This window comes from Oncorhynchus kisutch, linkage group LG13, assembly GCF_002021735.2.
Source record: "Oncorhynchus kisutch isolate 150728-3 linkage group LG13, Okis_V2, whole genome shotgun sequence".
Classification (NCBI taxonomy): domain Eukaryota; kingdom Metazoa; phylum Chordata; class Actinopteri; order Salmoniformes; family Salmonidae; genus Oncorhynchus; species Oncorhynchus kisutch.
The window spans coordinates 57,778,289-57,804,574 of NC_034186.2; the positions used below are offsets into that span (position 1 = coordinate 57,778,289).

At 41.4% G+C, this 26,286-nt stretch overlaps 1 protein-coding gene across 1 annotated transcript; it reads left to right on the forward strand.

The window, feature by feature from the left end:
- The first annotated feature begins 4,538 nt into the window (after positions 1-4,538).
- LOC109901478 (sialoadhesin-like) lies at positions 4,539-14,558 on the forward strand. Its single transcript, XM_020497475.2, has 11 exons — positions 4,539-4,845; positions 5,813-5,902; positions 6,999-7,358; positions 7,489-7,794; positions 7,887-8,150; positions 8,261-8,527; positions 9,792-10,061; positions 10,167-10,472; positions 10,884-10,971; positions 11,107-11,170; positions 11,617-14,558. Exons 2-11 carry the CDS (start codon positions 5,851-5,853, stop codon positions 12,124-12,126), a joined length of 2,487 nt encoding a protein of 828 aa, XP_020353064.2. The 5' UTR covers positions 4,539-4,845; positions 5,813-5,850; the 3' UTR covers positions 12,127-14,558.
- Positions 14,559-26,286: the final 11,728 nt, after the last annotated feature.

The following is a 26,286-nucleotide window of genomic DNA, read 5'->3' on the forward strand; positions in this document are numbered from 1 at the left end:
CAATGAGAGCAAGATGGTCCCAATGGATTCTAGATCTCAGTTTCTGGTCCTGCAGGATATCAGTGAGTTCTGTTCTGCTGTGAAGCACAAAATAGCTATGGCAAAGATAGGTCCAACTTCTTTGTGTATCTGCACCACTGCCCCTCCACAACTACAGGTAGGCATACTGCTGTAACAATATGAATGTACTTTATTTCCATCATAGACTAAACAGATTATTGTGTATAATTAAATTGATTAAGATTATGCTATTACCTTTATAAATTCGTTATAAAGACTATTGGTAAACATACAAAAAGTATAGAGACTGGATTTGGTAACTAACAAAGTAACTCAAACATGTCTTGTAGCTCAAATATCAGTTTTATCCATAATCTGTGGAGTGGTCTTTGTCCTGTGGATTCTATAAATATAAATATATCAGGTAAAATGGACTTACTGTAATTGCTAAGCAAGTAGAATCTTGTATTTCATTATTTCATGGACATTCTTCAGAAATAGTTTTCTTAATCTTGGTTAACCCAGAACTAAAATCTAGCGTAATTTGGTCATTGGTAGTCTGTCAGTGAGAAATGAATATATCCATATGGTAATATATCAGTTTCAATATTTCCGTTCTAATCTTTGTCTTCATCTCTATTCACTATCAGATTATCCAGAGGACTGAAGGTATGTCTAGCACTTCATCTCATAGTACAGAAAATACTTTGGAATTACCTAGAAATTACATAATAATTGGTCATTTCTTTTTGTTTGTACAAGTTTTGAACACAGTAATAGGTATCTTATTGTAATTACCTAGAAATTACATGGTAGTAGTCTGTTTTCTTTTTATGGTGCTTAAATACTGTATTACAGAATTACTTATTGTGTGACATGTCCCCATGTCTGCCAACAGGCAGTAGGTGACACATACGCCACACTACAGATCTCCAACGTGACCTCTACTTATGAGGTCATACAGTCTTTAGGCTAGTATTAGTGATTTGCAAACCAAAGAAATCAAAGTAGTTCTAGCACTTTTGGAATTGTGTATCCAATTATAATTTATTTGACCACACATGACATACCTGTGTGTGTGTGTGTGTGTGTGTGTGCATGGGTGCGAGCATGCATGTGTTTGTGTGTGTGACAGAGGAAAGAGTGTGGCTGCAGAGGAGCACGGACAGAGCCCAGTGGCAGCGATATGTGAACGCTGCAGGGGGGAGAGCGGCAGTATCACCATGAGCGTAGCTCTGCATTCACGGTTTCCTCTCAACCTGAGAGACGTGAATACAGGGACTGTGGTGATAGACCTCATCAGAATCGTTTTAATATAGATAAATAAAAAGAAATGTAAATAACAAGCTTAAATCAAGTTTTCACCTTGTCATCTCCAAATATTTTAGTTTATCCATCCATTTCCACCCTTTATGTTTCTTTCAGTTCATGTGTATTTCAGATTTTATTGCACATTTCTATACAGCCGTCTACAAAATATCGCAGCACCCCCACCCCCAAAATACTTCCCGTGGCTAAGCAAGAGGGAACTACGTATAAACATATGAGTGGCCCTCGTGTTGAGGGTCAGAATGGCGGTTGTGTTGTTGAAAAAAACACACTACCCTCCTGTGTCCAATAAGAAACCACACTACCCTCCTGTGTCCAATAAGAAACCACACTACCCTCCTGTGTCCAATAAGAAACCACACCACCGTCCTGTGTCCAATAAGAAACCACACTACTCTCCTGTGTCCAATAAAAAAAACACACTACCCTCCCCTGTGCCCAATAAAAAAACACACTACCCTCCCCTGTGCCCAATAAAAAACCACACTACCCTCCCCTGTGCCCAATAAAAAACCACACTACCCTCCCCTGTGTCCAATAAAAAACCACCTTCCCCTCCCATGTCCAATAAAAAACCACCCTTCCCTGTGTCCAATAAAAAACCACCCTTCTCTGTGTCCAATAAAAACCCACCCTTCTCTGTGTCCAATAAAAAACCACCCTTCTCTGTGTCCAATAAAAAACCACCCTCCCATGTGTCCAATAAAAAACCACCTTCCCCTCCCGTGTCCAATAAAAAACCACCTTCCCCTCCCGTGTCCAATAAAAAACCACCCTCCCATGTGTCCAATAAAAAAACACACTACCCTCCCCTGTGCCCAATAAAAAACCACACTACCCTCCCCTGTGTCCAATAAAAAACCACACTACCCTCCCCTGTGCCCAATAAAAAACCACACTACCCTCCCCTGTGCCCAATAAAAAACCACACTACCCTCCACTGTGCCCAATAAAAAACCACACGACCCTCCCCTGTGTCCAATAAAAAACCACACTACCCTCCCCTGTGTCCAATAAAAAACCACCCTCCCCTGTGCCCAATAAAAAACCACCTTCCCCTCCCGTGTCCAATAAAAAAACACCCTTCCCTGTGTCTAATAAAAAAACACCCTTCCCTGTGTCCAATAAAAAACCACCCTTCTCTGTGTCCAATAAAAAACCACCCTTCTCTGTGTCCAATAAAAAACCACCTTCCCCTCCCGTGTCCAATAAAAAACCACCCTCCCATGTGTCCAATAAAAAACCACCTTCCCCTCCCGTGTCCAATAAAAAACCACCCTCCCATGTGTCCAATAAAAAACCACCTACCCCTCCCGTGTCCAATAAAAAAACACCCTCCCATGTGTCCAATAAAAAACCACCTTCACCTCCCGTGTCCATGCAAGTGGTGCATGCATATGTATTCACCCCCTTTGCTATGAAGCCCCTAAATAAGATCTGGTGCAACCAATTACCTTCAGAAGTCAATAATTAGTTAGATTGCACACAGGTGGACTTTATTTAAGTGTCACATGATCTGTCACATGATCTCAGTATACATACACCTGTTCTGAAAGGCCCCAGAGTCTTTAACACCACCAAGCAAGCGGCACTATGAAGACCAAGAAGCAGGTCAGGGACCAAAAAACAGGTCAGGGACAAAGTTGTGGAGAAGTACAGATCAGGGTTGGGTTATAAAAAAATATCAGAAACTTTGAACATTGCACAGAGCACCATGAAATTTATTATAACAAAATGGAAAGAATATGGCACCACAACCAACCTGCCATGAGATGGCCTCCCACCAAATCTCACGGACCAGTAAAAAAGAGGGCATTAATCATAGAGGCAACACAGAGACCAAAGATAACCCTGAAGGAGCTGCAAAGCTCCACAGCGGAGATGGGAGTATCTGTCCATAGGGTCACTTTAAGCCATACACTCCACAGAGCTGGGCTTTGCGGAAGAGTGGCCAAAAAAAGCCATTGCTTAAAGAAAAAAATAAGCAAACATGTTTGGTGTTCGCCAAAAGGCATGTGGGAGACTCCCCATACATATGGAAGAAGGTACTCTGGTCAGATGAAACTAAAATGTAGATTTTTGGCCATCAAGGAAAATGCTATGTCTGGTGCAAACCCAACACCCCCCATTACCCCGAGAACACCATCCCCACAGTGAAGCATGGTGGTGGCAGCATCATGCTGTGGGAATGTTTTTCATCGTCAGGGACTGGGAAACTGGTCAGAATTGAAGGAATGATGGATGGGGCTAAATATAGGGAAATTCTTGAGGGAAATCAGTTTCAGTCTTCCAGAGATTTGAGACTGGGATGGAGGTTCACCTTCCAGCAGGACAATGACCCTAAGCATGCTGCTAAAGCAACACTCGAGTGGTTTAAGGGGAAACATTTAAATGTCTTGGAATGGCCTAGTCAAAGCCCAGACCTCAATCCAATTGAGAATATGTGGTATGACTTAAAGATTGCTGTACCCCAGCGGAACCCATCCAACTTTGAAGGAGCTGGAGCAGTTTTGCCTTGAAGAATGGGCAAAAATCTCAGTGGCTAGATGTGCCAAGCTTATAGAGACATACCCCAAGAGACTTGCAGCTGTAATTGCTGCAAACGGTGGCTCTACAAGATATTGACTTTGGGGGAGGGATGAATAATTATGCACGCTCAGTTAAGTTTTCTGTTTTTTTGTCTTATTTCTTGTTTGTATCACAATAAAAAAATATTTTGCATCTTCGTAGTGCATGTTGTGTAAATCAAATGATGCAAACCCCCCAAAAATCTATTTTAATTCCAGGTTGTAAGGGAACAAAACAGGAAAAATGCCAAGTGGGTTGAATACTTTCGCAAGCCACTGTATAAATTGTGTAGGGAAACATTTATATCAATTCATCATCAGAGACTTTTGTTAATTTATTCATGTAATTTTCTCTTCTTCTAAGCCTTTTGAATTGTACATTTATGATATCCACATTAAAGTCTGCTTTTAAACCTTTGAAATGTAGCCCATTGAGCAGTAGCTATGGAAAGCAGGAAGTTATGCAAAATGTCAAATGTGTAATATCCATCCGCCACATATGTCTTGAACAGTTATTGCCCCATTAATCTGAAACTTGAAACTTGAATATTTCATTACATTTGTGTATTTAAATATAGAAAGGAGAAGTAAAGAAATATTTCAAGGGGCTATAGCTTTCTGTGTAACTTACTAGCCACTGGACTATATATCTGTATACATTTAAAGGAATCAGTGGATGTTGCCCTCCTTGTGAAGCTTGATATATCTCACTGATAAATATGAGTAAAAAAATCTGATGATCATTTGATATTACAGAGGAAGGCTAGCGCTTGGGGGTTGACGCTTATTCAGTGAAGGAAATGTCTGTGTCTTGCAAACAGCAGCGCCACTTCTTCTGACTGTCTACTACAGTGACAGGCAGCTGGACAACAGAACACCACTTCAGGTGTCATTTATAAAGCCTGAATTGTGCATTGGATTTGAACAGATGACCATCGCGTGAATACTGGTAAGAGGTTGCAGACACTATTTCTGTTTTGTACTATTTCTGTTATGGTAATTAATGCGACTGTTATGGTTTTGCAATGTGGAGTGCAACATGTTAAAGTATATGTTCACAGGTGTTGATATTTTCGGATGAGTTGGGTTTGGGAACACATTTCAGATATTTATTGCATCAAATTAAAATCGAATTGTAGATATTGTCAAGTTCAACTAGGTTACATTTTCTTTCGTGTGTCAGGCATAGGCTAAATCTACATTTTCTTTCGTGTGTCAGGCATAGGCTAAATCTACATTTTCTTTCGTGTGTCAGGCATAGGCTAAATCTACATTTTCTTTCGTGTGTCAGGCATAGGCTAAATCTACATTTTCTTTCGTGTGTCAGGCATAGGCTAAATCTACATTTTCTTTCGTGTGTCAGGCATAGGCTAAATCTACATTTTCTTTCGTGTGTCAGGCATAGGCTAAATCTACATTTTCTTTCGTGTGTCAGGCATAGGCTAAATCTACATTTTCCCAAAATCAACCTAATCAGCTCATAGCTCTTTACACTTAATACATTTCTATTGGTCATTCTTTTCAATGTAAATGAATCTACACCCAAAATATGAACCTGTTTGACTTTATTATGCTCAATTTAGGTATTTATACCTACTCAGAATCTTCATTGGCTTTAGGGTATAATTGAATAATGTATTTTTTATTCTATATTTATTATGTGAGAAATATGTTCATATTACTATGATTCAAATCTCATTCGGATACAAATTATTGTGGTGTAGCCAACATGTCAAATAAAAAAAGGAAGAAAACTCACACTGTCTTGTGGAGAATAGGGTCAATGTGGTTTCAGTTCTCTACACTCCATCTGTGTCAACATGTTTGACTTTAATTAAAAGTTATTTTCACTGTTTGTCTTATTTTTTTTTAAACATAAAACTATGTACTGAATGTGTGTGTGTTTGTCTGTCCAGACAGTGAGCTCATCTTGCTATTTCTGATACAGAGAATCATGCACATCACAGGAGCTGAAAGACTCATCCTCATTGGTTATCTACTGCAAGGTGGGTCGCTGTGGGAAAGGCTGGGGCTGATGCACTGTTTTCTGGCGTCTCCCATTGCACGTTACCATTTACATTTTATAGGTTATCTGTGGTTAGGCTTCCATCCAATTGGAGACACATTATCATGTGAATATTTAAAAATCTGCATAAAGAAAATATGAGAATGCGATGGAAAAACTGAACTTTAGATTTTTATTTGGTACTTGAAAATGTAAGCAAACAAGTACATGTTGTGTGCACTATGTCATCATGCACTGATTTCTATCTGCAACAAGTCTATTTGGTGGAAACACACCACTGGTGGGAAATTGCACATATTTTCTTTATCGGATTTTAGAATATTCACATGAAAATGTGTCGCCAATTGAATGTAAACCTAGCTACTGCCCTCATTATTTATTTTTTATACGATATGACTTTACTCTCATGAAAACTGGATGGAAACATGGTTAGTGTTCTGATCCTTATTAAAAGCCCAGCGCAGTCGACATTCAGTTTTTCCTGTGTTTTGTATCATATTTATACAACAGCTGATGAACTAACATTGTAAAAATGTGATTGGTGTTATTTCCTGTTAGTTGCTGGTTGAAATTCAGGACCTTCTAAACAGCAGGTTTTGCATGGGTGGAGTTTTGGTTTCGCTGGTGACATCACCAGGGGGGTCAAGTTAATAGGTTTGAAACGCTCTTTGTTATTGGTCTATCTGCCAATAACTTTGTTTTAAGGTTGCATATCCATTCTCTGCTCAGGTGGATTGATCCACACTGTGGTTAATGCACCATTTTGTTCCCTTCCCAACTCCAAGACAGTCCTAGCTAAATTCTTGCTTGAGAAATATATATATTTTTAACTATACAGTAAGTTGCTTTATTGTTAAAACATTAAAACATTTGCACTTGGTTTTTAAAGCGATAGTTTATACAATCCATGTCTACTAGCATTGCTACATCCCCCCAAAATACTAGCCAGATTATTCTGCACATCGCTAAATAACTAGCCCACATATTATTTTACGGGTTGTAGGAAGAAAAAAAAAACTAGTGAAGTTGAAAAGAACCTAACACCCCAGTCTAATAGTTTGTTGTGTGTATTTCAGGTGTTCTGTGCCTAGACTTTGCAGCTCTGATGCCTCAGAATATAGAGGCTCTCAGTGGATCTTGTGTGGCCATTCCCTGCTCATTTACACTGGGAACTGGATATGAGTCGTCCCTCACAGCTTCATGTAAAGGAATATGGAGGAAAGGGTGGAGAAGAGTACACGTGTTTGATTCTAGTCTCACAGGAACAGGCTTAAACACCATTCAAGGGAATCTAACTGGGAACTTGCAGCAGAAGGAATGCACCACCATCCTGAATGACTTCACATCTTATTTCAATGACTACTTTTGTTTCAGACTTGAATGTGACAATGCTCTGAAATATAATTTTCCAGGACGTGTCACAATTGATGTAAAAGGTAGAGTATCATTAGAATATGCTATTTCTGTCTTGTGATGTGTTGTGTTCACTTAAGTTGCAGGTTTGAACGGGCTGTATTTAATGCACTGCTCATGTAATAAAAGTCTTCTTTTTTTTTACTCCCTCAGAGTATCCATCCAAACCCACTCTAAGTCCAGCAACAGTGGATGTGATGGAGGGGGCCTCAGTGAGTTTGATCTGCTCTGCCGCAGCCCCCTGTCCCTCACTCCCTCCAACTCTGACATGGACCCCCACACTGAGTGACAGTGTGGAGGATTTGCAGGAGACTCCGAATCGAGTCATAACTTCTCTCCTGAACTTTACCGCTTCACATGTCCACCACGGGGAGAAGATCTCCTGCACTGCGCTGTACAAACGACAAGCTGGCAAGAGTGATAAATCATCCAAAACGTATCTGACAGTCACTGTTCTTTGTAAGTTGATTCATGCATGGTAAGTTTGATTCATGTATGGTAAGTTGTTTATTTCTATAGAATTTGACAACTTTCTGTGCACTCTCCCTCAGACTCTCCCAAGAACACCTCAGTATCAGTCAGTCCCTCTGGTTCAGTGTTAGAGGGCAGCTCTGTGAGTCTGACCTGCAGCAGCAATGCCAACCCAGCAGTGGGGAGCTACAACTGGTACAGAGTTATTGGAGAACAGGTTTCAACAGTGGGGGTTAGCAGAATGCTAACTGTCCAGGTACCAGCAGATGACAGTTATTTCTACTGTGAAACCATCAATGACCATGGAGCCGAGAACTCATCTGTCGTTCAACTAGATGGAATATGTATGTACACAATGAAACCAAATATGAACAATATTTTCAACGATGGACAGTATCATAACACACACTAAATTAACTCTTGACATACAATATCTATTGTTTCTTTCCCCCAGACCCTCCCAAGAACACCTCAGTGTCAGTCAGTCCCTCTGGTTCAGTGGTAGAGGGCAGCTCTGTGACTCTGACCTGCAGCAGCAATGCCAACCCAGCAGTGAAAAACTACACCTGGTACAGAGTCAATGGGACTGAGGCTGTCACTTTAGGATCTGGAGAGAGCTTCACCTTAGACAGTAAAGCAAGTGATAGTGGGGAGTACTGCTGTGAAGCACTGCATGCCCTTGGTGCGGAAAAAGCCACAGTTGTTCAGCTGGATATTCAATGTAAGTTATATACATTATACTTTTGCAATGGTATGATAAGGGATGTAATTTAAGGATTTTGGGCACTGGCCAGCCAGTATAGTAGACTGCAATTTTTACTAGCCCGGGTCCAAAATATGTGCCACGCAATATTTGAAAAGACAAAATGTCAGTAGCTGGCGGGCTAGTCGGGCACATTTTCTAGTAGCACGGTCTGAAAAGTACTATTCACGGGTTAGTGTGCTAGCTTAATTTCCATCCCTGGGTATAATACAGTATAGCTCCTAGTGTAGGGCCAGAAACATAGAAGCATCAAGACGCTGCTAACACTTTACCATAAGGCTACATTATTTGGCATCAACTAATGTATCGTTAAATTGTGTCAATGCATTTGGTAATCATTTACTAATGATAAAGGAACATGTCATATTTAAGCCATCATTTTGAAACGGTACATCTAGAACCTTTCACTAATATAGTTGATTCTAATCCATAACCTTATTGTAAAGTGTTACCAAGATGCTGTGTTACCAAGATGCTATAAACAGTCTATTTATAACTGGTTGAATATGACTCTGTGTTGAGGCACACATCCAGCTGCTGTGACCAGCCACACCTGGTGTGTGGCCAACGTCTGGGTCATGGGTTCACGCCAGTGCCCAGACTGTCTGGTCCAATGACAGTGAGCCATTGTCCTGTTGCGTGACAACCATGAATCTTTACTGTGTGTGTGTGTGTGTCAATGGACCTCCATCACTGAAGCCTGTTGTTGAGTTTGTATGGCAGTGTGAATATGTTTATGCATGGCTGTTTGTTCTGTATTGCCATTGGCAATCTAGTCAAGATTTGTGTTTTATCTCAAATGAAGGGTTTCCGAAGACAAACCTAGAAAGCAAAATTATTATTGCCCAAATCCAGCCTCCATTTACAATCCTCCGGCATGTTTATGTGGCCTAGTAAACACTTGGAATTACGGTCCAAAAGTGGGCCAGGTTTGATTGCCATAACTTAGCCAGATCATTGCCATGAAAAAGCTAGACCTAGCCTATCAAGTTGGATACGGCCCACTTCTGGTGTAATTCAAAGTAGTAACTGGGCCACATCTACAGTATATGCCAGTCCAAGTTTGGCCCTTATTGTGGAAAGGATCTGGCTTAGGTATGGCAACTGAATCTGGCTCACAGTTGGCTTTATTGTATAGAATTACAGACATGTAGCATGGGAAGTATGGATAGGCAGACTAACACCACTGTTGAGAAGTGTATAATACACTGTTTTCTTCCAGATCCCCCCAAGAACACCTCAGTGTCAGTCAGTCCCTCTAGCTCAGTAGCAGAGGGCAGCTCTGTGACTCTGACCTGCAGCAGCAATGCCAACCCACCAGTGAATAACTACACCTGGTACAGAGTTGAGGGATGGGAGAAGGACATTGTAGGGTCTGAAGAGAACCTCAACATCTTCAATGTAACCAGGCTTTCAAATGAACAGTACTACTGTGGGGCTCAGAATGTCCATGGACTGCAGAACTCTGAGGCCATCAATATCGATGTGACATGTATGTACTGTACAGTATTTATTCTACTGATTATGAATCACAATCACTCATTAATGTGAATGAACTATTAACAATAGTTGTGTGTCCCCTGTCTGTTCGGGGTAGTTGCTTCAGAGATCCAGAACACCTCTCGCTGCATCAGGATTTCAGCTACATCTCAGATCAGATGTTTCTGTGATAGCTTTGGAAACCCTGCTCCCACAGTGGTGTGGCAATTGGCTGGAGAGTCTGTCAATCACTCCACTAACACCATCATCAGGGAGGAACCAATGGGCTTAGCAGGCCTGAGGAGCTCCCTCACCATCCGCCAATCACAGGAAGAGGAAATACCGAGTCTGGTCTGCCTCAGCTCCAACATTGATGGTTTTGACAGCTTCTCATTTAACTTAACATCAATGGAAACATATGAAGGTACAGATGGGAGACGTTTGTCCTGCTCTACAACAGAATTAGTTCCTAACAGTCCCCCCGGTCCCACTAACCATACAAGAGCTTGGAACTATAAGGGTCTATCTTTATTTTTGTCAAAATTGAGTTATTGACATAGCCTTGTTCTGTTCAATGTTCTCTATGTATATAGTAAAAATACCCTATTCATGTTGTTCAGTTCAAAAGATTACAAGATAAAAAATGTCTGACACCATTCAAACCAATGAGGATTCGGAACTTTAAAGCCAATTATCTCAGAAACATCTTTAAGCAGATAGAACCTCATAGTCCCAAGCTCTCACATTGCCAAATAAGATGGATATTTAATACAAAGAAGGAATGGCGGTGCTTGTTTTACACCTCATTTGTTTTCTCTATGTTGTGATTGTGCAGGTTTCCACCTAATCTCTCTGTTGATCGGGGCTGGTGTGGGGGCAGGGGTGATGATGCTCCTATGTACCCCACTGCTTCTCATCTGCAAGTAAGTGACTGACACAGGGGCCAGGGCAGGTACGATCATGTAAAAGACTATTTGGATAGATTGGTCCAATGTTTGTCTGGACTGGTATTTGACGACATTATCTTAACATCTCTGTTGTTTTGCTCTCGGGCATAGGAGAGCCAGGCAATCGCCAAACAAAAGACAGAAGGACACAGCAGAGTTCATAGTGACTGATGAGGTAAGTAACTACACCGACATTGCACATGCGTATGTGCTCACAGTCTTAACATATTTCACAGGAGACTGTGCATGATATTACATATCCTAGGTGCCGCACACATTTCAGCACTGGTGTTGTTGTTGCAGTGAAAGATCGGAGGTAGCTTGGCTGGTGGAATTAAAAATGTAAATATGCAAAAAATCAACTGTGTGCATGAAGAGGAACTCAAGTCAGTTTAGTGGTTCATTACTGTAATTGAGTCTTTTGCAGCCATATTGTCTGGATCTTATGTTAAACAACTAACGAACAACTAGCCCTTTCCTATCCCGTGGTTGATTTGCTCATGTGATTGTTTTGCGTTGTGTTTTGTGTGGACACCAGGCAGTTACAGCTAATAGGAGTCCACACAAAAAAACTCTGCCAGTTAGCTTATAAACCCATCTAATGTGATGCTTACCCCTCAGGCCCTCTTTCAGGAGGAGGACAATGTCTATACCAATAAAGCCATGCTGGATGAGGCCCTCGGGCCCAACAGGACAGTGGACAGGGAAATTGACGACACAGACCTACTCCACTACGCCAACTTGAACTTCTCCAAACTCCAGGCCAAGGTGGCCAAGCAGGGGGAGGGAGAGATCAGGGGAGTCGCCTCCAAAACGGCAGAGTACGCAGTGATCCGTCTGCACTCCACAGGTAGTATCGAGGGAGGGGCTGGGAAGAAGGAGGCCAATCCTGCTCTGGAGCCGGGGGATCACGCTGAAGACCATGGAGCTAAAGTCTTAGAAGAAACTCAGGCAGGGCACGAGAGTGATGGGGAAGAAGAAGTTGCAAAGGATTCTGTGCTGCCAGAGCTACAGGGCATGACTAATTCTGCTCTCAGGGTCCAGGAGTCTACAGAGGCTCCACTGGGACAATCTGAGCAGCACAACACAGCAGAAACCGCTGTGGATGAGGTGACACTGCTTTCTGAGTAGAAAGATTCATCTAATGGTGAAGAGGAGGTAAGGTATGGGAACATATGTCATGGTCAGGTCATATCTGAGGCAAATTAGGGAAAATCTCAGTTAGATAGCAGGAAGAGAAGGAGAGTATAAAGGCACAGTAAGCTGCTGTATAGAGGGAGTAAAGCTTATGTGCAGATAAGCTAGTGCAAGGTTGTGAAAAATCACCCATAATGCACTGCAGAGACATCATCGTCACCTTTCAAACTGTAGAAACACTATGTCCACCTTTTTTTTTAACACCAGTTATTCTACAGTGTCTGTTCATTAGTTAGATTTTCATCTCTATATATACAAGTATGTGGACACCCCTTCAAATTAGTGGATTTGGCTTCAAATGAAATCCAATTAGGGAATACATTAGATTTTGTCCTGCTGATCTACACAACCAACTCCACATTTTCAAAGTGAAAGAACAATTATACAATTTGTTTTATTTACATTTTAATAGAACAAAAAAACAAAGATGTCTTGAATTGCGTATGTCTTCACACCCCAGAGGTAATACTTGGTGGAAGCACCTTTGGCCGCTATTATAGCTGTGAATCATTTTGAATAAGATTCTACGAACTTTGCACAACTCTTAGGGTAACACATACCCATTTTTTTTTTTTTTAAATAGCTCAAGCTCAGTAAATATGGTTTGGGAGTCATTGATGGACTGCAATGTTCAAACCTTGTCACTGATTGTAAAAGCAGATATGTCAGTACAATCCACAATACTTGAAAATGCAGAGGGTTTCACTCTGTGTTGTGTAGTTCTGGATTTGGCCTGTGGTTTTTAATTTAGGACAAAAAGTTCATTTATTTTCCGTGTTTTCTTGCAGTATTACTTAACAGCCTTGTAGCAAACAGAATGGATGATTTGGAGTGTTTTTTATAAAACACAGGCTTCCTCCTTTTTACTTTTCTATACAGGCCAGTAATGTGGAGTGAATGCAATGTTGTTAATCCTCCTGTTTGTGGCAGCAACATCGTGTTATAGGTATGCTTGACCCCGGCAGGGATTGGGGACTTTGTCAGGATCATAAGAAATATGAAAGTAGCAAAGCCCAGATAAAACGTTAGAAACCCTCCCAGTCTTCTGAATACCAAACACTGGGATAGAGTTGTATTTTTCAGCGAGTCAATTAGACACATTTTAATCTCAAAGACAAACTAGAATAGCTTTCCAATAGCTGTTGAGTGTTTCTGAATGGTCCAGTCTCAGTCCTGACTTAAATCTGCTGGATTCAATCCAGACTCAATCTGTATCGCCGAAGTCAAATCAAATGAAAATCAAATCAAGAAGCTGATTTTCAGTCTCTCAGTCGCAGCTTTGATGCACCTGTACTGTCTCCGGAAGATCCGTGTTAAAGCTTGATTGAAATTTAAAGGCAATGTTCCCGCGTTCGCGGAGACTGCATTCACGTTAAACGCGGCAAATGTCGGCTTTATCTGAAATGACATTTTTAAGTAGATACTGTGATACTTCAGTGATACGGATTGAATCCAGCCCAAGGATTGAATATTGCTGTCCATCAATGACTCCCAACCAAATTTACTGGGCTTGAGAAGTTTTGACAAAAACAATGTGTATATGTTGCCCTATGAGGTGTGCAAAGTTGTTAGAATCTAATTCAACATTATTCACAGCCCTAATGACTGCCAAAGGTGCTTCCACCAAGAATTTACTCTGGGTTGTGAAAGGAAAATGTTTTATAATTTTTCTTTCACTTTTAAAATGTTGTGTAAGTTGTGTACATCCGTAGGAAAACAATCAAATGTATTTTTTTTAAGGCAGCAAAATGTAAAGACTGTGCAGGAGGTGTGTAGACTTTCACTAGGCTCGGTGTATGTTATTTTTATTCTGACTTTTTAACTGTGTTTTTATAGATTAGTGTCATTCCTTACATACATTTTCAATTAATTCCATTTAATCTCACAACAGTTCTTAAGAGTGTGATATTTTTGTTGGTTTTCCCCTGAGTTGTTCCGCTTCTATGAATATGTAACTTAGTGTTACAGAAAATGTGTATTTATGAACTTACAAATTGTGTGTGATGGTTAGGAATCACTTCAACATGTTGTATTTTTGTTATTAATGTTTTTTGGTGTGTTTTAAAAAAATGTATTTGCAATGAATACAGGTGAATATAGGTTACAAGCTGCCAGTAATTTCAGCATGAAGCAGTAATTATGTAAAGTAAAGAAGACAGTAATGATATACATTACAATGTTGAACAAATATTAAAACATGGTGTCAGTTGCATAGCATCTACACAATAGCACATCCTGAAATATGGGAAATTCCTAAACAGTGAAGCATTTCTGTTTTGACAGCCTAGTAAGCACATATTGCATTGATGTAACACACGATGTTCAAACCCACTTTGAATGACGTCAATAAATTCTGTTTCCTGCCATTTTGGTCTGACTTATTATTTAAAAGTACAGTTAAGGCAACAACCGGCACATGAATGTGTTTTTATTGCTAACAATCCAGATATAAAGCACTAGTCAAAAGTTTGGACACACCTACTCATTCAAGGGGTTTTCTTTATTTGGACTATTTTCTACATTGTTGAATATTAGTGAAGACATCAAAAATTTGAAATAACACATTTGGAATCATGTAGTAACCAAAAAAGTGTTGAAAATGTATTTTATATTCTTCAAAGTAGCCATCCTTTGCCTTGATGACAGCTTTGTACACTCTTGGAATTCTCTCAACCAGCTTCATGAGGAATGCTTTTCCAACAGTCTTGAAGGAGTTCCCACATACAGTGGGGCAAAAAAGTATTTAATCAGCCACCAATTGTGCAAGTTCTCCCACTTAAAAAGATGAGAGGCCTGTAATTTTCATCATAGGTACACTTCAACTATGACAGACAAAATGAGAAAAAAAATCCAGAAAATCACATTGTAAGATTTTTTATGAATTTATTTGCAAATTATGGTGGAAAATAAGTATTTGGTCACCTACAAACAAGCAAGATTTCTGGTTCTCACAGACCTGTAACTTCTTCTTTAAGAGGCTCCTCTGTCCTCCAAAAAATAGTAAAAATAAAGAAAAACCCTTGAATGAGTAGGTGTGTCCACACTTTTGACTGGGTGTGATACAAATATTTACAAACCTTAATACTTTTTTTTTGACTATGAATGAAACTTCCTCTGATATTTTAACATCAGTATACTGGGTTGTGTAGTCTTCTTCATCTGATCTGCTGCTGTGGCTTGCCCTGCAGTGACGAGGGTCAGAACTACAGACTGTCTGGTGTCCTGACTTTGCTCTGAACGTGACCTCAGAGTAGCTGATCTCCACGTCATCCTCACTTCTCCCTGTCTCTGTGTCCATGTTTGGCTCGATGGTGGGCTTCAAAGCACACGCTTTCTTAATGTTCTCGTAGTCATCGCACTTATCAGTCTAAATATAGAAAGAGATTTATACAAAAAGGATCCCTAATGAAGCAGCTCAAATGTTGATATTTTGTAAACCTGGAGAATATTAACTGTCTTGGGCAGCCAGATTTTTTTGTAAATTATTCTTAGCAAATATCTAGGCTGTGTGAATTAATTTACCTTTTCCAAACTATCAAGTGCTAACATCAAGGTCCAATAAAACACATTAAGTAATTTTCCATTTTCTTTGCGGTTGTGATACCCCCTTCTGCTACTGCTGGACTGTCTGTACAAACGTCCTTCTAAACGTTCTCTTGCTCTTTTTTTCCATCAGTATTTCACCTACTACACATTTTCTATGATGTAAGATGCACCACCAATAGAATTACATAATTTACAGGATATCTGTGTACTCTTACCTCAATATTCTGTTTCAGTAACTGTCACGGATGAATAGGAGTGGAATGTTTGAGTCAGGTGCAAAGAACAGAGGGTTCAAGAAAACTAGGTAATTTATTCTGGCACAAACGGTCATGCCCAAACACAGGGCGGAAAACACTGACCAACCCAAAACACAGTGTAAAACGGTCCGGAGCACAAAACCACATCCAACACTAAACGTGAACATAAAATAATCCTGCACAAACTAGAGCGGGCCTAACAAGCTTAAATAGACTAGAAAATCAAGAAAACACAAATAGGAACAGGTACAACTAATAAGACTAAACTAACAGAAAAGTAAAAAGGGATCGGTAGCGGCTAGTAGGCCGGTGCCAACGACCGCCAAGGCAGGGGAGCCAACTTCGGCGGGAGTCGTGACAGTAACAGTGGCGTTTTGGTTTGTTAGTATATTTGCCACAAAGTGATTATGACACATCACTTCAAAGTTTCCATTCCAAATGTTCAGTTTAACTTTATATTCAGTGGAACTGACATGTGGTTACATAGTTACAGAGTAACTATTCAAATAATTCAATTGAATCATAATTTGACTAGTTTCCTTAAAAAGCACTCATTATTATATGCAGGCCTATCTTAGCTGCAGTTACAGTGTAAAGCTGAATAATAACATTCTGGTGATCAAAGAAGTTACTGTGTAACTTCATGGCATAAGGGCTAATGTGTGATGTTGCCCATTGTTTTGGTTTACACATTTGTTACTACGGTTGACTGACCTTTTCCTTCAGCTTTGGCTTGGCATCCTTAGCATTGACGTCACCCTCTCTCGCTTGGTCTCTAGGACCCAAGCTGCCCCTGGAAGACAAGTTGTGTCATTGTAAGCGTTTGACTCATATTTGTTGTCGCATCAGGTTATTTCCCTATGTACGTTTTGGTCGACTACTAGAGTCATTTTCACAGTAGTGGTTTCAATACATTACTACGTTAGTGTAGGATAATATAAATGTATGATGTATTTTCGGTCATTTGTATGTTTTCCCACATCATATGCATTCACTGTTTGGAATGACTGAAGAATGCTCTCTATGGTACTGTAGTACGGTGTCCATTTTAGGACACCATCAGCCTCAAAAGGTTAGGCTTGAGCCTAGGGGTGCCCTAAAATGGATACCGTACTGTAGCTGTCAATGTAAAAAAAGTATTATTATTATTATAATAATTTTTTGGTACTTTCTACCCCTTTTTAGTGATATCCAATTGGTAGTTACAGTCTTGTCTCATCGCTGCAACTCCCGTACTTACTCGGGAGAGGCGAAGGTCGAGAGCCATGCGTCCTCCGAAACACGACCCCGCCAGGCTGCACTGAATCTTGACACACTGCTTGCATAACCCGGAAGTCAGCCGGAAGTCATCATGACAGAGGAAACACTGTACAGCTGGAGACCGAATTCAGCGTGCATGCTCCGGGCAGCTACAAGGAGTCACTAGAGCGCGATGGGACAAGGACATCCCGGCCGGCCAAACCCTACCCTAACGACACTGGGCCAATTGTGCGCCACTTCATGGTCTCCTGGTCGCGGCCGGCTTCAACACAGCCCGTGATGGAACCCAGATCTGAAATGCCTTAGACCGCTGCACCACTCGGGATGCCAATGTGATGTGTTTTAATTTGAACCTATTCTGGTTTCATCTGCCTTCCTCACATTCTCAGAAAAATTGTCAATCTAACATCTCCTGGCCCCTGAATTGCAGCGAGGCATAGTTGACTTCATGTTCCTGTGTGTGTCCTGTGTGTCCATCTTTGTTTCTGATTGGATGGCTAGGTGAAAGACCCTGAGTAAATTAGACGGATTGCATTTAAATAATGTAAAGTATTGAAATAGTTCATTCATCCCTTCATTCATAACTGTACAGTGTATATGCTATGCTCAGTCATTCATGACTTACTGAGTACTGAATACTGAATGATTGTAAATAGTCATTGATTGACTATAGAGCTACAGTATATACAGCATATAAAGGCCTCTTTCTTCCATATTTAACCCCTTCAAAAACATTTTTGGATTTCTCTCACCTGCTTTCCACCTGGTACCTTCAGAACACTACGCAGTGTACATGTCAGAGGTCGACCTTTAAAGAAATAACAAACCAATTGAATCACTCTACCAAGGCTGACAGGACTATATCTTCCTTTAGATGTTCAAACTGAGACAGAAAGTAGTGGTGATCCACAGTAACTAGTATAATGGAATGCCATTGTGAGTGAGGGAGGCCAGCTAAATGAACTCATTGAGACTTGCGTATGTCTCCCCATCCAGACGTGTGTGTCTGTGTTTGTGTGTGTGTGCATGCAAACGTGGGTGCTTATGTGTGTTTGTCTACAGTGTGTTCTTGTCTGTGTGACACCATGCCTGATGCTCTTACGTGCTGTCTGGACCCCACGTCCTGCTGGGATGGGGATGCTGCGGTTGGGGTAGGGGCTCTGGGTGGTACGGGCCATCTGGTCACAGCTGATCTCTGCTGCTCCCCGGGGGGTCTGATGCTGCTGCACACCCTTCACTCACCAGGTTCTCACTTGTGCCATTACGCCAGCCCTGACAATGACACACACCCAAGTAAGAAGACACACAGGCATAGGTGTACACACACACACACACAAACATGTACAATTAACTAGGGGTTTTCACAAAAGGAACTACAGAATAAATAGAAGAGAATAATGCAGTATTTGTGAAATGCAACAATACCAGAAAACCAACGTGAACACAACATGGCAGTTTATTTGATGTCCCCTCCCCTGCTAGATCGATTTGTTTCCCTTGTGTCTGAAAAAACACTAAACAAAAAGTGGACATTTTACACAAACAGTGGTGTTGTGGTGAGTTTCCAGTCATTGCTAACTGTAGTCAACAGGTATGATTAAGAAATATATGTATTTTATAAATAAGAGGAGTGACGTGAGTGAGTGTTGAAGGAGGACTCACGTGTAGACCAAAAAGATGGGTAAAAGAACAAGCGGAACACAGCAGAAACGAAGGACGAGGGAGGACATGGAAGACACTTCCTGTGGTGAGAGAAGAGAGGGAGGAGACATGATAAAGAGAAGTGTGTCAATATTGGACCATTCAGACATTTTGGCTACAGTCTGGCATTTTGTGTAGAACTGTGACTAAATGCCAATGCCACCAAAATGTTGTTACATACTGTGTTACTGTATGCATACAATCAATTTCACAGTTTGAAGGATGGTTTTTAAGACCTGTATCATCATTGATTCACACATTTAGGTAGCATATCAGGGGAGAATGAGATATGCAACACTCTTAGAAAAAAAGGTGCTATCTAGAACTGTAAAGGGTTCTTCGGCTGTCCCCATAGGAGAACCCTTTGTAGAACCCTATTTGGTTCTACGAAGAACCCTTTTGGGTTCCATGTAGAACCTTTTCTACAGAGGGTTCTACATGGAACCAAAAAGGGTTCTACCTGGAACCAAAAAGGGTTCTACCTGGAACCAAAAAGGGTTCTACCTGGAACCAAAAAGGGTTATCTTATGGGGACAGCTGAAAACCACTTTTGCAACCATTTTTTCTAAGAGTGTAGGCATCATTTGAATATTAAAAGTGAGATAGAAATACTGAGGTAAAAATGTTAACCAATTGTGAATAAGTCACTGTATTCTTCACTATGCACTCACGGTTGAGAAACAGCCCCCCCCCCCCCCTCCCCCCCATGTCATTGGTGGCGACACAGTAGTATGTCCCGGGCTTGTCCGGGTGGACAGTGATGTTCTGGTGATTGATAATGAAATGCTCCCTTTCCTCAACCAGCCTGTACCACTTGTAGCTGTTGAAAGGGGGGTAACTGTGGCAGGTCGGTGCCACAGGGCTTCCCCCATCACTCTGCCACCTATTGGTCATGTTGTGAATGACCTCTGTGAGCTTTGGCTTATCTGTGATGGAAGATATGGAAGATAATGGAATAAAATGATTCTTATACATTTGAATATAAAGATGCATTTGTATTTTCCTTGTGTTGAATTGTCTTTAGTTATACTATTAGAAGAATATAAGTTCAGGCTCTACACAAATAACCACATATGTCTTTAATCCAGAAAGTAATAGAGGACCTGAACACATTTAAAATAATGACTCTGATCCCAAATGTAGATCTGAGAGGATTGCAGTAGGCAGTATGGTTCCTCTCCTTCTATATTACCCTCTGATAGGCCAGGTGGAATTATCACCTTATTAATAACATCTATTCATTCCTCTCAGATCTTCATAGGGTGTATGTCCTAGGGGAAGTTGTCATAAAGCATCGACAGAGATGTACTCACACTTGACTTTAACTTCAACCTGTTGGGATTTAGGCAGTACAGCTGTACAGTACACTATGGGATGGGGTTGTGGACATCACCATCAACTTCTGGACCAGCCCCACTATCCTGGTCTCTCCTGCGCTGATCTGGATCCAGGTGTAGGTGGTTGCATGGAGGTCGGAACGAGCCGTGCAGGTAAGAACCAGCTAGCTGTTTTCAGTCAGGACCGTGTCAGGGTGAGCAGAGGTCATCACATATTTGGGGCTGTCTGTAGGTGTCATAGTAGAGAGAATGCATAATGGAAAATGTTTATATTGGAAATCGAACATGTTTTAATATTTCATCATAATGATAATAGAATGGTGATGATGATGATGGTGATGATGCTGCATTGTACTCACATGTAATCTCCAGCTCCTGCTCTGTGCTGCTATTCCCCTCAGAGTTCTGGGCTCGACAGGTGTAAACTCCTCCTTGCAGAAATGTAACATTTAAAAGAACCCCAGACAACATTGGTAGAATGTTGGAGGAACCCAAGAGCTGGTTGAGGCTGCATTTGAAGAGGGGAGCTAGACATAGGTGAGTCAGAGTAACGTGGGGTCCATGTCAGAGTGAGCTGAGAGACTGGGAAACTCTACACGGTGCAGTTGATACTAACCAGGTGGCCCTCCTGGGCAATACGCACCATAGAAAGCAATGGGTTGGTTGGGCCATCTGTGGCTAACTAAAAAGCAGCATTCCCCAAGTGAGGATGGCTTTCACTTCAGCAGTAATAAATTCATGAACTTATTTCAGGAAAAGATCATGATTATTAGAAAGCAAATTACGGACTCCTCTTTAAATCTGCGTATTCCTTCAAAGCTCAGTTGTCCTGAGTCTGCACAACTCTGCCAGGACCTAGGGTCAAGAGAGACACTCAAGTGTTTTAGTACTATATCTCTTGACACAATGATGAAAATAATCATGGCCTCTAAACCTTCAAGCTGCATACTGGACCCTATTCCAACTAAACTACTGAAAGAGCTCCTTCCTGTGCTTAGCCCTCCTATGTTGAACATAATAAACGTCCCTCTATCCACCGGATGTGTACCAAACTCACTAAAAGTGGCAGTAATAAAGCCTCTCTTGAAAAAGCCAAACCTTGACCTAGAAAATATTCGGTATATATCGAATCTTCCATTCCTCTCAAAATGTTTAGAAAAAGCTGTTGCGCAGCAACTCACTGCCTTCCTGAAGACAAACAATGTATAGGAAATGCTTCAGTCTGGTTTTAGTCCCCATCATAGCACTGAGACTGCACTTGTGAAGGTGGTAAATTACCATTTAATGGCATTAGACCCGAGGCTCTGCATCTGTCCTCGTGCTCCTAGACCTTAGTGCTGCTTTTGATACCATCGATCACCACATTCTTTTGGAGAGATTGGAAACCCAAATTGGTCTACACGGACAAGTTCTGGCCTGGTTTAGACCTTATCTGTTGGAAAGATATCAGTTTGCTCTGTGAAAGGTTTGTCCTCTGACAAATCAACTGTAAATGTCTGTGTTCCTCAAGGTTCCGTTTTAGGACCCCTATTGTTTTCACTATATATTTTACCTCTTGGGGATGTCATTCGAAAATATAATGTTAACTTTCACTGCTATGCGGATGACACACAGCTGTACATTTCAATGAAACGTGGTGAAACCCCAAAATTGCCCTCGCTAGAAGCCTGTGTTTCAGACATAAGGAAGTGGATGACTGCAAACGTTCTACTTTTAAACTCGGACAAAACAGAGATGCTTGTTCTAGGTCCCAAGAAACAAAGAGATCTTCTGTTGAATCTGACAATTAATCTTAATGGTTGTACAGCTGTCTCAAATAAAACTTTGAAGGACCTCGGCGTTACTCTGGACCCTGATCTCTCTTTTGACGAACATATCAAGACTGTTTCAAGAACAGCTTTTTTCCATCTATGTAACATTCCAAAAATGATGCAGAAAAATTCATCCATGCTTTTGTTACTTCTAGGTTAGACTACTGCAATGCTCTACTTTCCGACTACTCGGATAAAGCACTAAATAAACTAAATACGGCTGCTAGAATCCTGACTAGAACCCAAAAATGTGATCATATTACTCCAGTGCTAGCCTCCCTACACTGGCTTCCTGTTAAGGCAAGGGCTGATTTCAAGGTTTTACTGCTAACCTACAAAGCATTACATGGGCTTGCTCCTACCTATCTCTCTGATTTGGTCCTGCCGAACATACCTACACGTACGCTATGGTCACAAGACGCAGGCCTCCTAATCGTATCCTAGAATTTCTAAGCAAACAGCTGGAGGCATGGTTTTCTCGTATAGAGCTCAATTTTTATGGAATGGTCTGCCTACCCATGTGAGAGACGCAGACTCGTTCTCAACCTTTAAGTCTTTACTGAAGACTCATCTCTTCAGTGGGTAATATGATTGAGTGTAGTCTGGCCCAGGAGTGGGAAGGTGAACGGAAAGGCTCTGGAGCAACAAACCGCCCTTGCTGTCTCTGCCTGGCCGGTTCCCCTCTTTCCACTGGGATTCTCTGCCTCTAACCCTATTACAGGGGCTGAATCACTGGAATATATACGAAGAAAACAATATATACACTGGATGGGACAAGACAAAAACAGACGTCCGACCGCTACGCAATCTTGGACTAAGAAAAATTAAGATAAATAGATATTATATAAGATATTTTGGTTAGCTTATTCATGATGACTTTTTATACACGGCAGCCTCTATATTCATGTTTGTGTTCATATTTGAAATGTGTATATCGTATATCCTGGGCCAGACTACACTCAATATAGATCGAACTTCCAAAGGGGACGGAGTTGCAATCTACTGCAGCGATAGCTTGCAGAGTTCTGTCATACTATCCAGTTCTGTGCCCAAACAATTTGAGCTTCTACTAAAAATCCACCTTTCCAGAAACAAGTCCCTCACCATTGCCGCTTGTTATAGACCCCCTTCAGCCCCCGCTGTGCCTTGGACACCATATGAGATTTGATTGCCCCCCATCTATCTTCAGAGTTCGTACTGTTTAGGTGACCTAAACTGGGACATGCTTAACACCCCGGCCGTCCTACTATCAAAGCTAGATGCCCTCAATCTCACACAAATGATCAAGGAACCTACCAGGTACAACCCCAAATCTGTAACCATGGGCACCCTCTTAGATATCATCCTGACCAACTTGCCCTCCAACTACACCTCTGCTGTCTTCAACCAGGAACTCAGTGATCACTGCCTCATTGCCTGAGTGCGTAATGGGTCAGCGGTCAATCGACCACCCCTCATCACTGTCAAACGCTCCCTAAAACACTTCAGCGAGCAGGCCTTTCTAATCGACCTGTCACGGGTATCCTGGAAGGATATTGACCTCATCCCATCAGTAGAGGATGCCTGGTTGCTCTTTAAAAGTGCTTTCCTCACCATCTAAATAAGCATGCCACATTTAACAAATGTGGAACTAAAAACAGATATATCCCTTGGTTCACCCCAGACTTGACTGCCCTTGACCAGCACAAAAACATCTTTTGGCGTTCTGCATTAGCATCGAATAGCCCCCGTGATATGCAACTTTTCAGGCAAGTCAGGAACCAATATACTCCGTCAGTTAGGAAAGCTAAGGCTAGCTTATTCAAACAGAAATTGGCATCCTGTAGCACTAATTCCAAAACATTTTGGGACAATGTATAGTCCATGGAGAATAAGAGCTCCTTCTCCCAGCTGCCCACTACACTGAGGCTAGGAAACACTGTCACCACCGATAAATCTACGATAATTGATCATTTCAATAAGCATTTTTCTACGGCAGGTCATGCTTTCCACCTGGCTACCACTACCCTGACCAACAGCTCAGCACCCCCTGCAGCACCTTGCCCAAGCCCCTCCCCCACTTCTCCTTCACCCAAATCCAGACAGCTGATGTTCTGAAAGAGCTGCAAAATCTGGATACCTACAAATCAGCTGGGCTAGACAATCTGGACCCTCTCTTTCTAAAATGATCCGTCAAAATTGTTGCAACCCCTATTACTTGCCTGTTCAACCTCTCTTTCGTATCATCTGAGATCCCCAAAGATTGTAAAGCTGCCGCGGTCATCCCCTCTTCAAAGGGGGAAACACTCTAGACCCAAATTGTTACAGACCTATATCCATCCCGCCCTGCCTTTCTAAAATCTTTGAAAGCCAAGTTAACAAACAGATCACTGATAATTTTTAATCCCACTGTACCTTCTCCACTATGCAATCTGGTTTCTGAGCTGGTCATGGGTTCACCTCAGCCACGCTCAAGGTTCTTAATGATATCATAACCTTCATCGATAAAAGACAGTACTGTGCAGCCGTCTTCATTGACCTGGCCAAGGCTTTCGACTCTGTCAATCACCGCATTCTTATTGGCAGACTCAATAGCCATGGCTTCTCAAATGACTGCCTCGCCTGGTTCACCAACTACTTCTCAGATAGAGTTCAGTGTGTCAAATCGGAAGGCCTGTTATCCGGACCTCTGGCAGTCTCTATGGGGGTACCACAGGGTTCAATTATCGGGCCAACCTTTTTCTCTGTATATATCAACGATGTCGCTCTTGCTGCGGGTGATTCCCTGATCCACCTCTACGCAGACGACACCATTCTGTATACAACTGGCCCTTCTTTGGACACTGTGTTAACAAACCTCCAAACAAGCTTCAATGCCATACAACACTCCTTCTGTGGCCTCCAACTGCTCTTAAAAGCTAGTAAAACTAAGTGCATGCTTTTCAACCGATCGTTGCCCGCACCCACCCGCCCGACTAGCATCACTACTCTGGACGGTTCTGACTTAGAATATGTGTAAATGACACAATGAGACAATAACAAATAAGTGCATAGGGCCAATCATTTCCCTAAGCTAGAAATGCAGAAATATTTTTTTAAGGAAAACATAATAAAGCGTACCAGCTTGTTTACTGCATTAACCAAGGTTGCATATCTTCCAAGTCTTCATTGTCTTATTTGTCCATTCATCAGTTGCCTTCATTTTTTGGGCATCTAACTTGACCTTTAGCTTTATTGTTGCACCACAGAACAGGCACTTCTTTGATGCGACTCCTATTGATGTGTTACAACTAGGACACAGCTTACAGCTGGAGCCAGGAGCCATTCTGCATGAAAGGTGGATACGAAAGTGTCAGAAAGAATAACCCTATACACATAACTTTGACCAGGGGAGGTCCACTCTGGCATGGGGCTTGAATTGTGAGATACGAATAGCAATTCATAAAGAGAGTTTGGCCAACTAAGGAGATGACGTTGAGTTCACATTAAACGTCAAGCCCTTACCCTTCTCAACCCCATTAAAGAAGTGCTGTGTGTGTATTTGAAGGTGACATGGGTTTCAATGACTCAGTCATATGGGTCAGATCTGATAATGGACCTTGCATGGTACTAAAACTAAGCTTGAGGCTTTAGTTATTTTCTGTTTAGTGTTTTTGTTGCACCTTACAGAACTGTTTGTTTGTTGTGTTTGTTCAGTATTCATCTTCATTCAAATTATTATGAATACATACCACACTGCACTTTGGTCTTCTTCTCCTTCTTTCGACGACACGTCACACTGTAATGTAAAAATGTGTCATACTAACTGTTGACTACTATTGTAACCTAGATATAGGTTACCTGCCATAGCCTCAGGTGCATAGTGAGTGTTGTTAGTTGACAGATTAAACAGTACCTGGGCCAGTGGGATTTGGTTACTTATTTTAAGCAACAATTTTTTGAAAAATCTCCTCCAGTTGGTTGGCATGTTTAAACAACAACCTGGTATGGTTTTTGAAAACACAAGAAATGGGAAGAAAGCTGAATTAAGAGGGAGAAAAGGTCTCCACTTAAAATGCAGCCAGAGGATGGATGGAAAGAGGGAGAGAGAGAGAGAGAGAGAGAGAGAGAGAGAGAGAGAGAGAGAGAGAGAGAGGGAGAGAGAAAGAGAGAGAGAGAGAGAGAGCGAGACCAAGGCCTGTACTCTGGAGTGGGATCGATTTG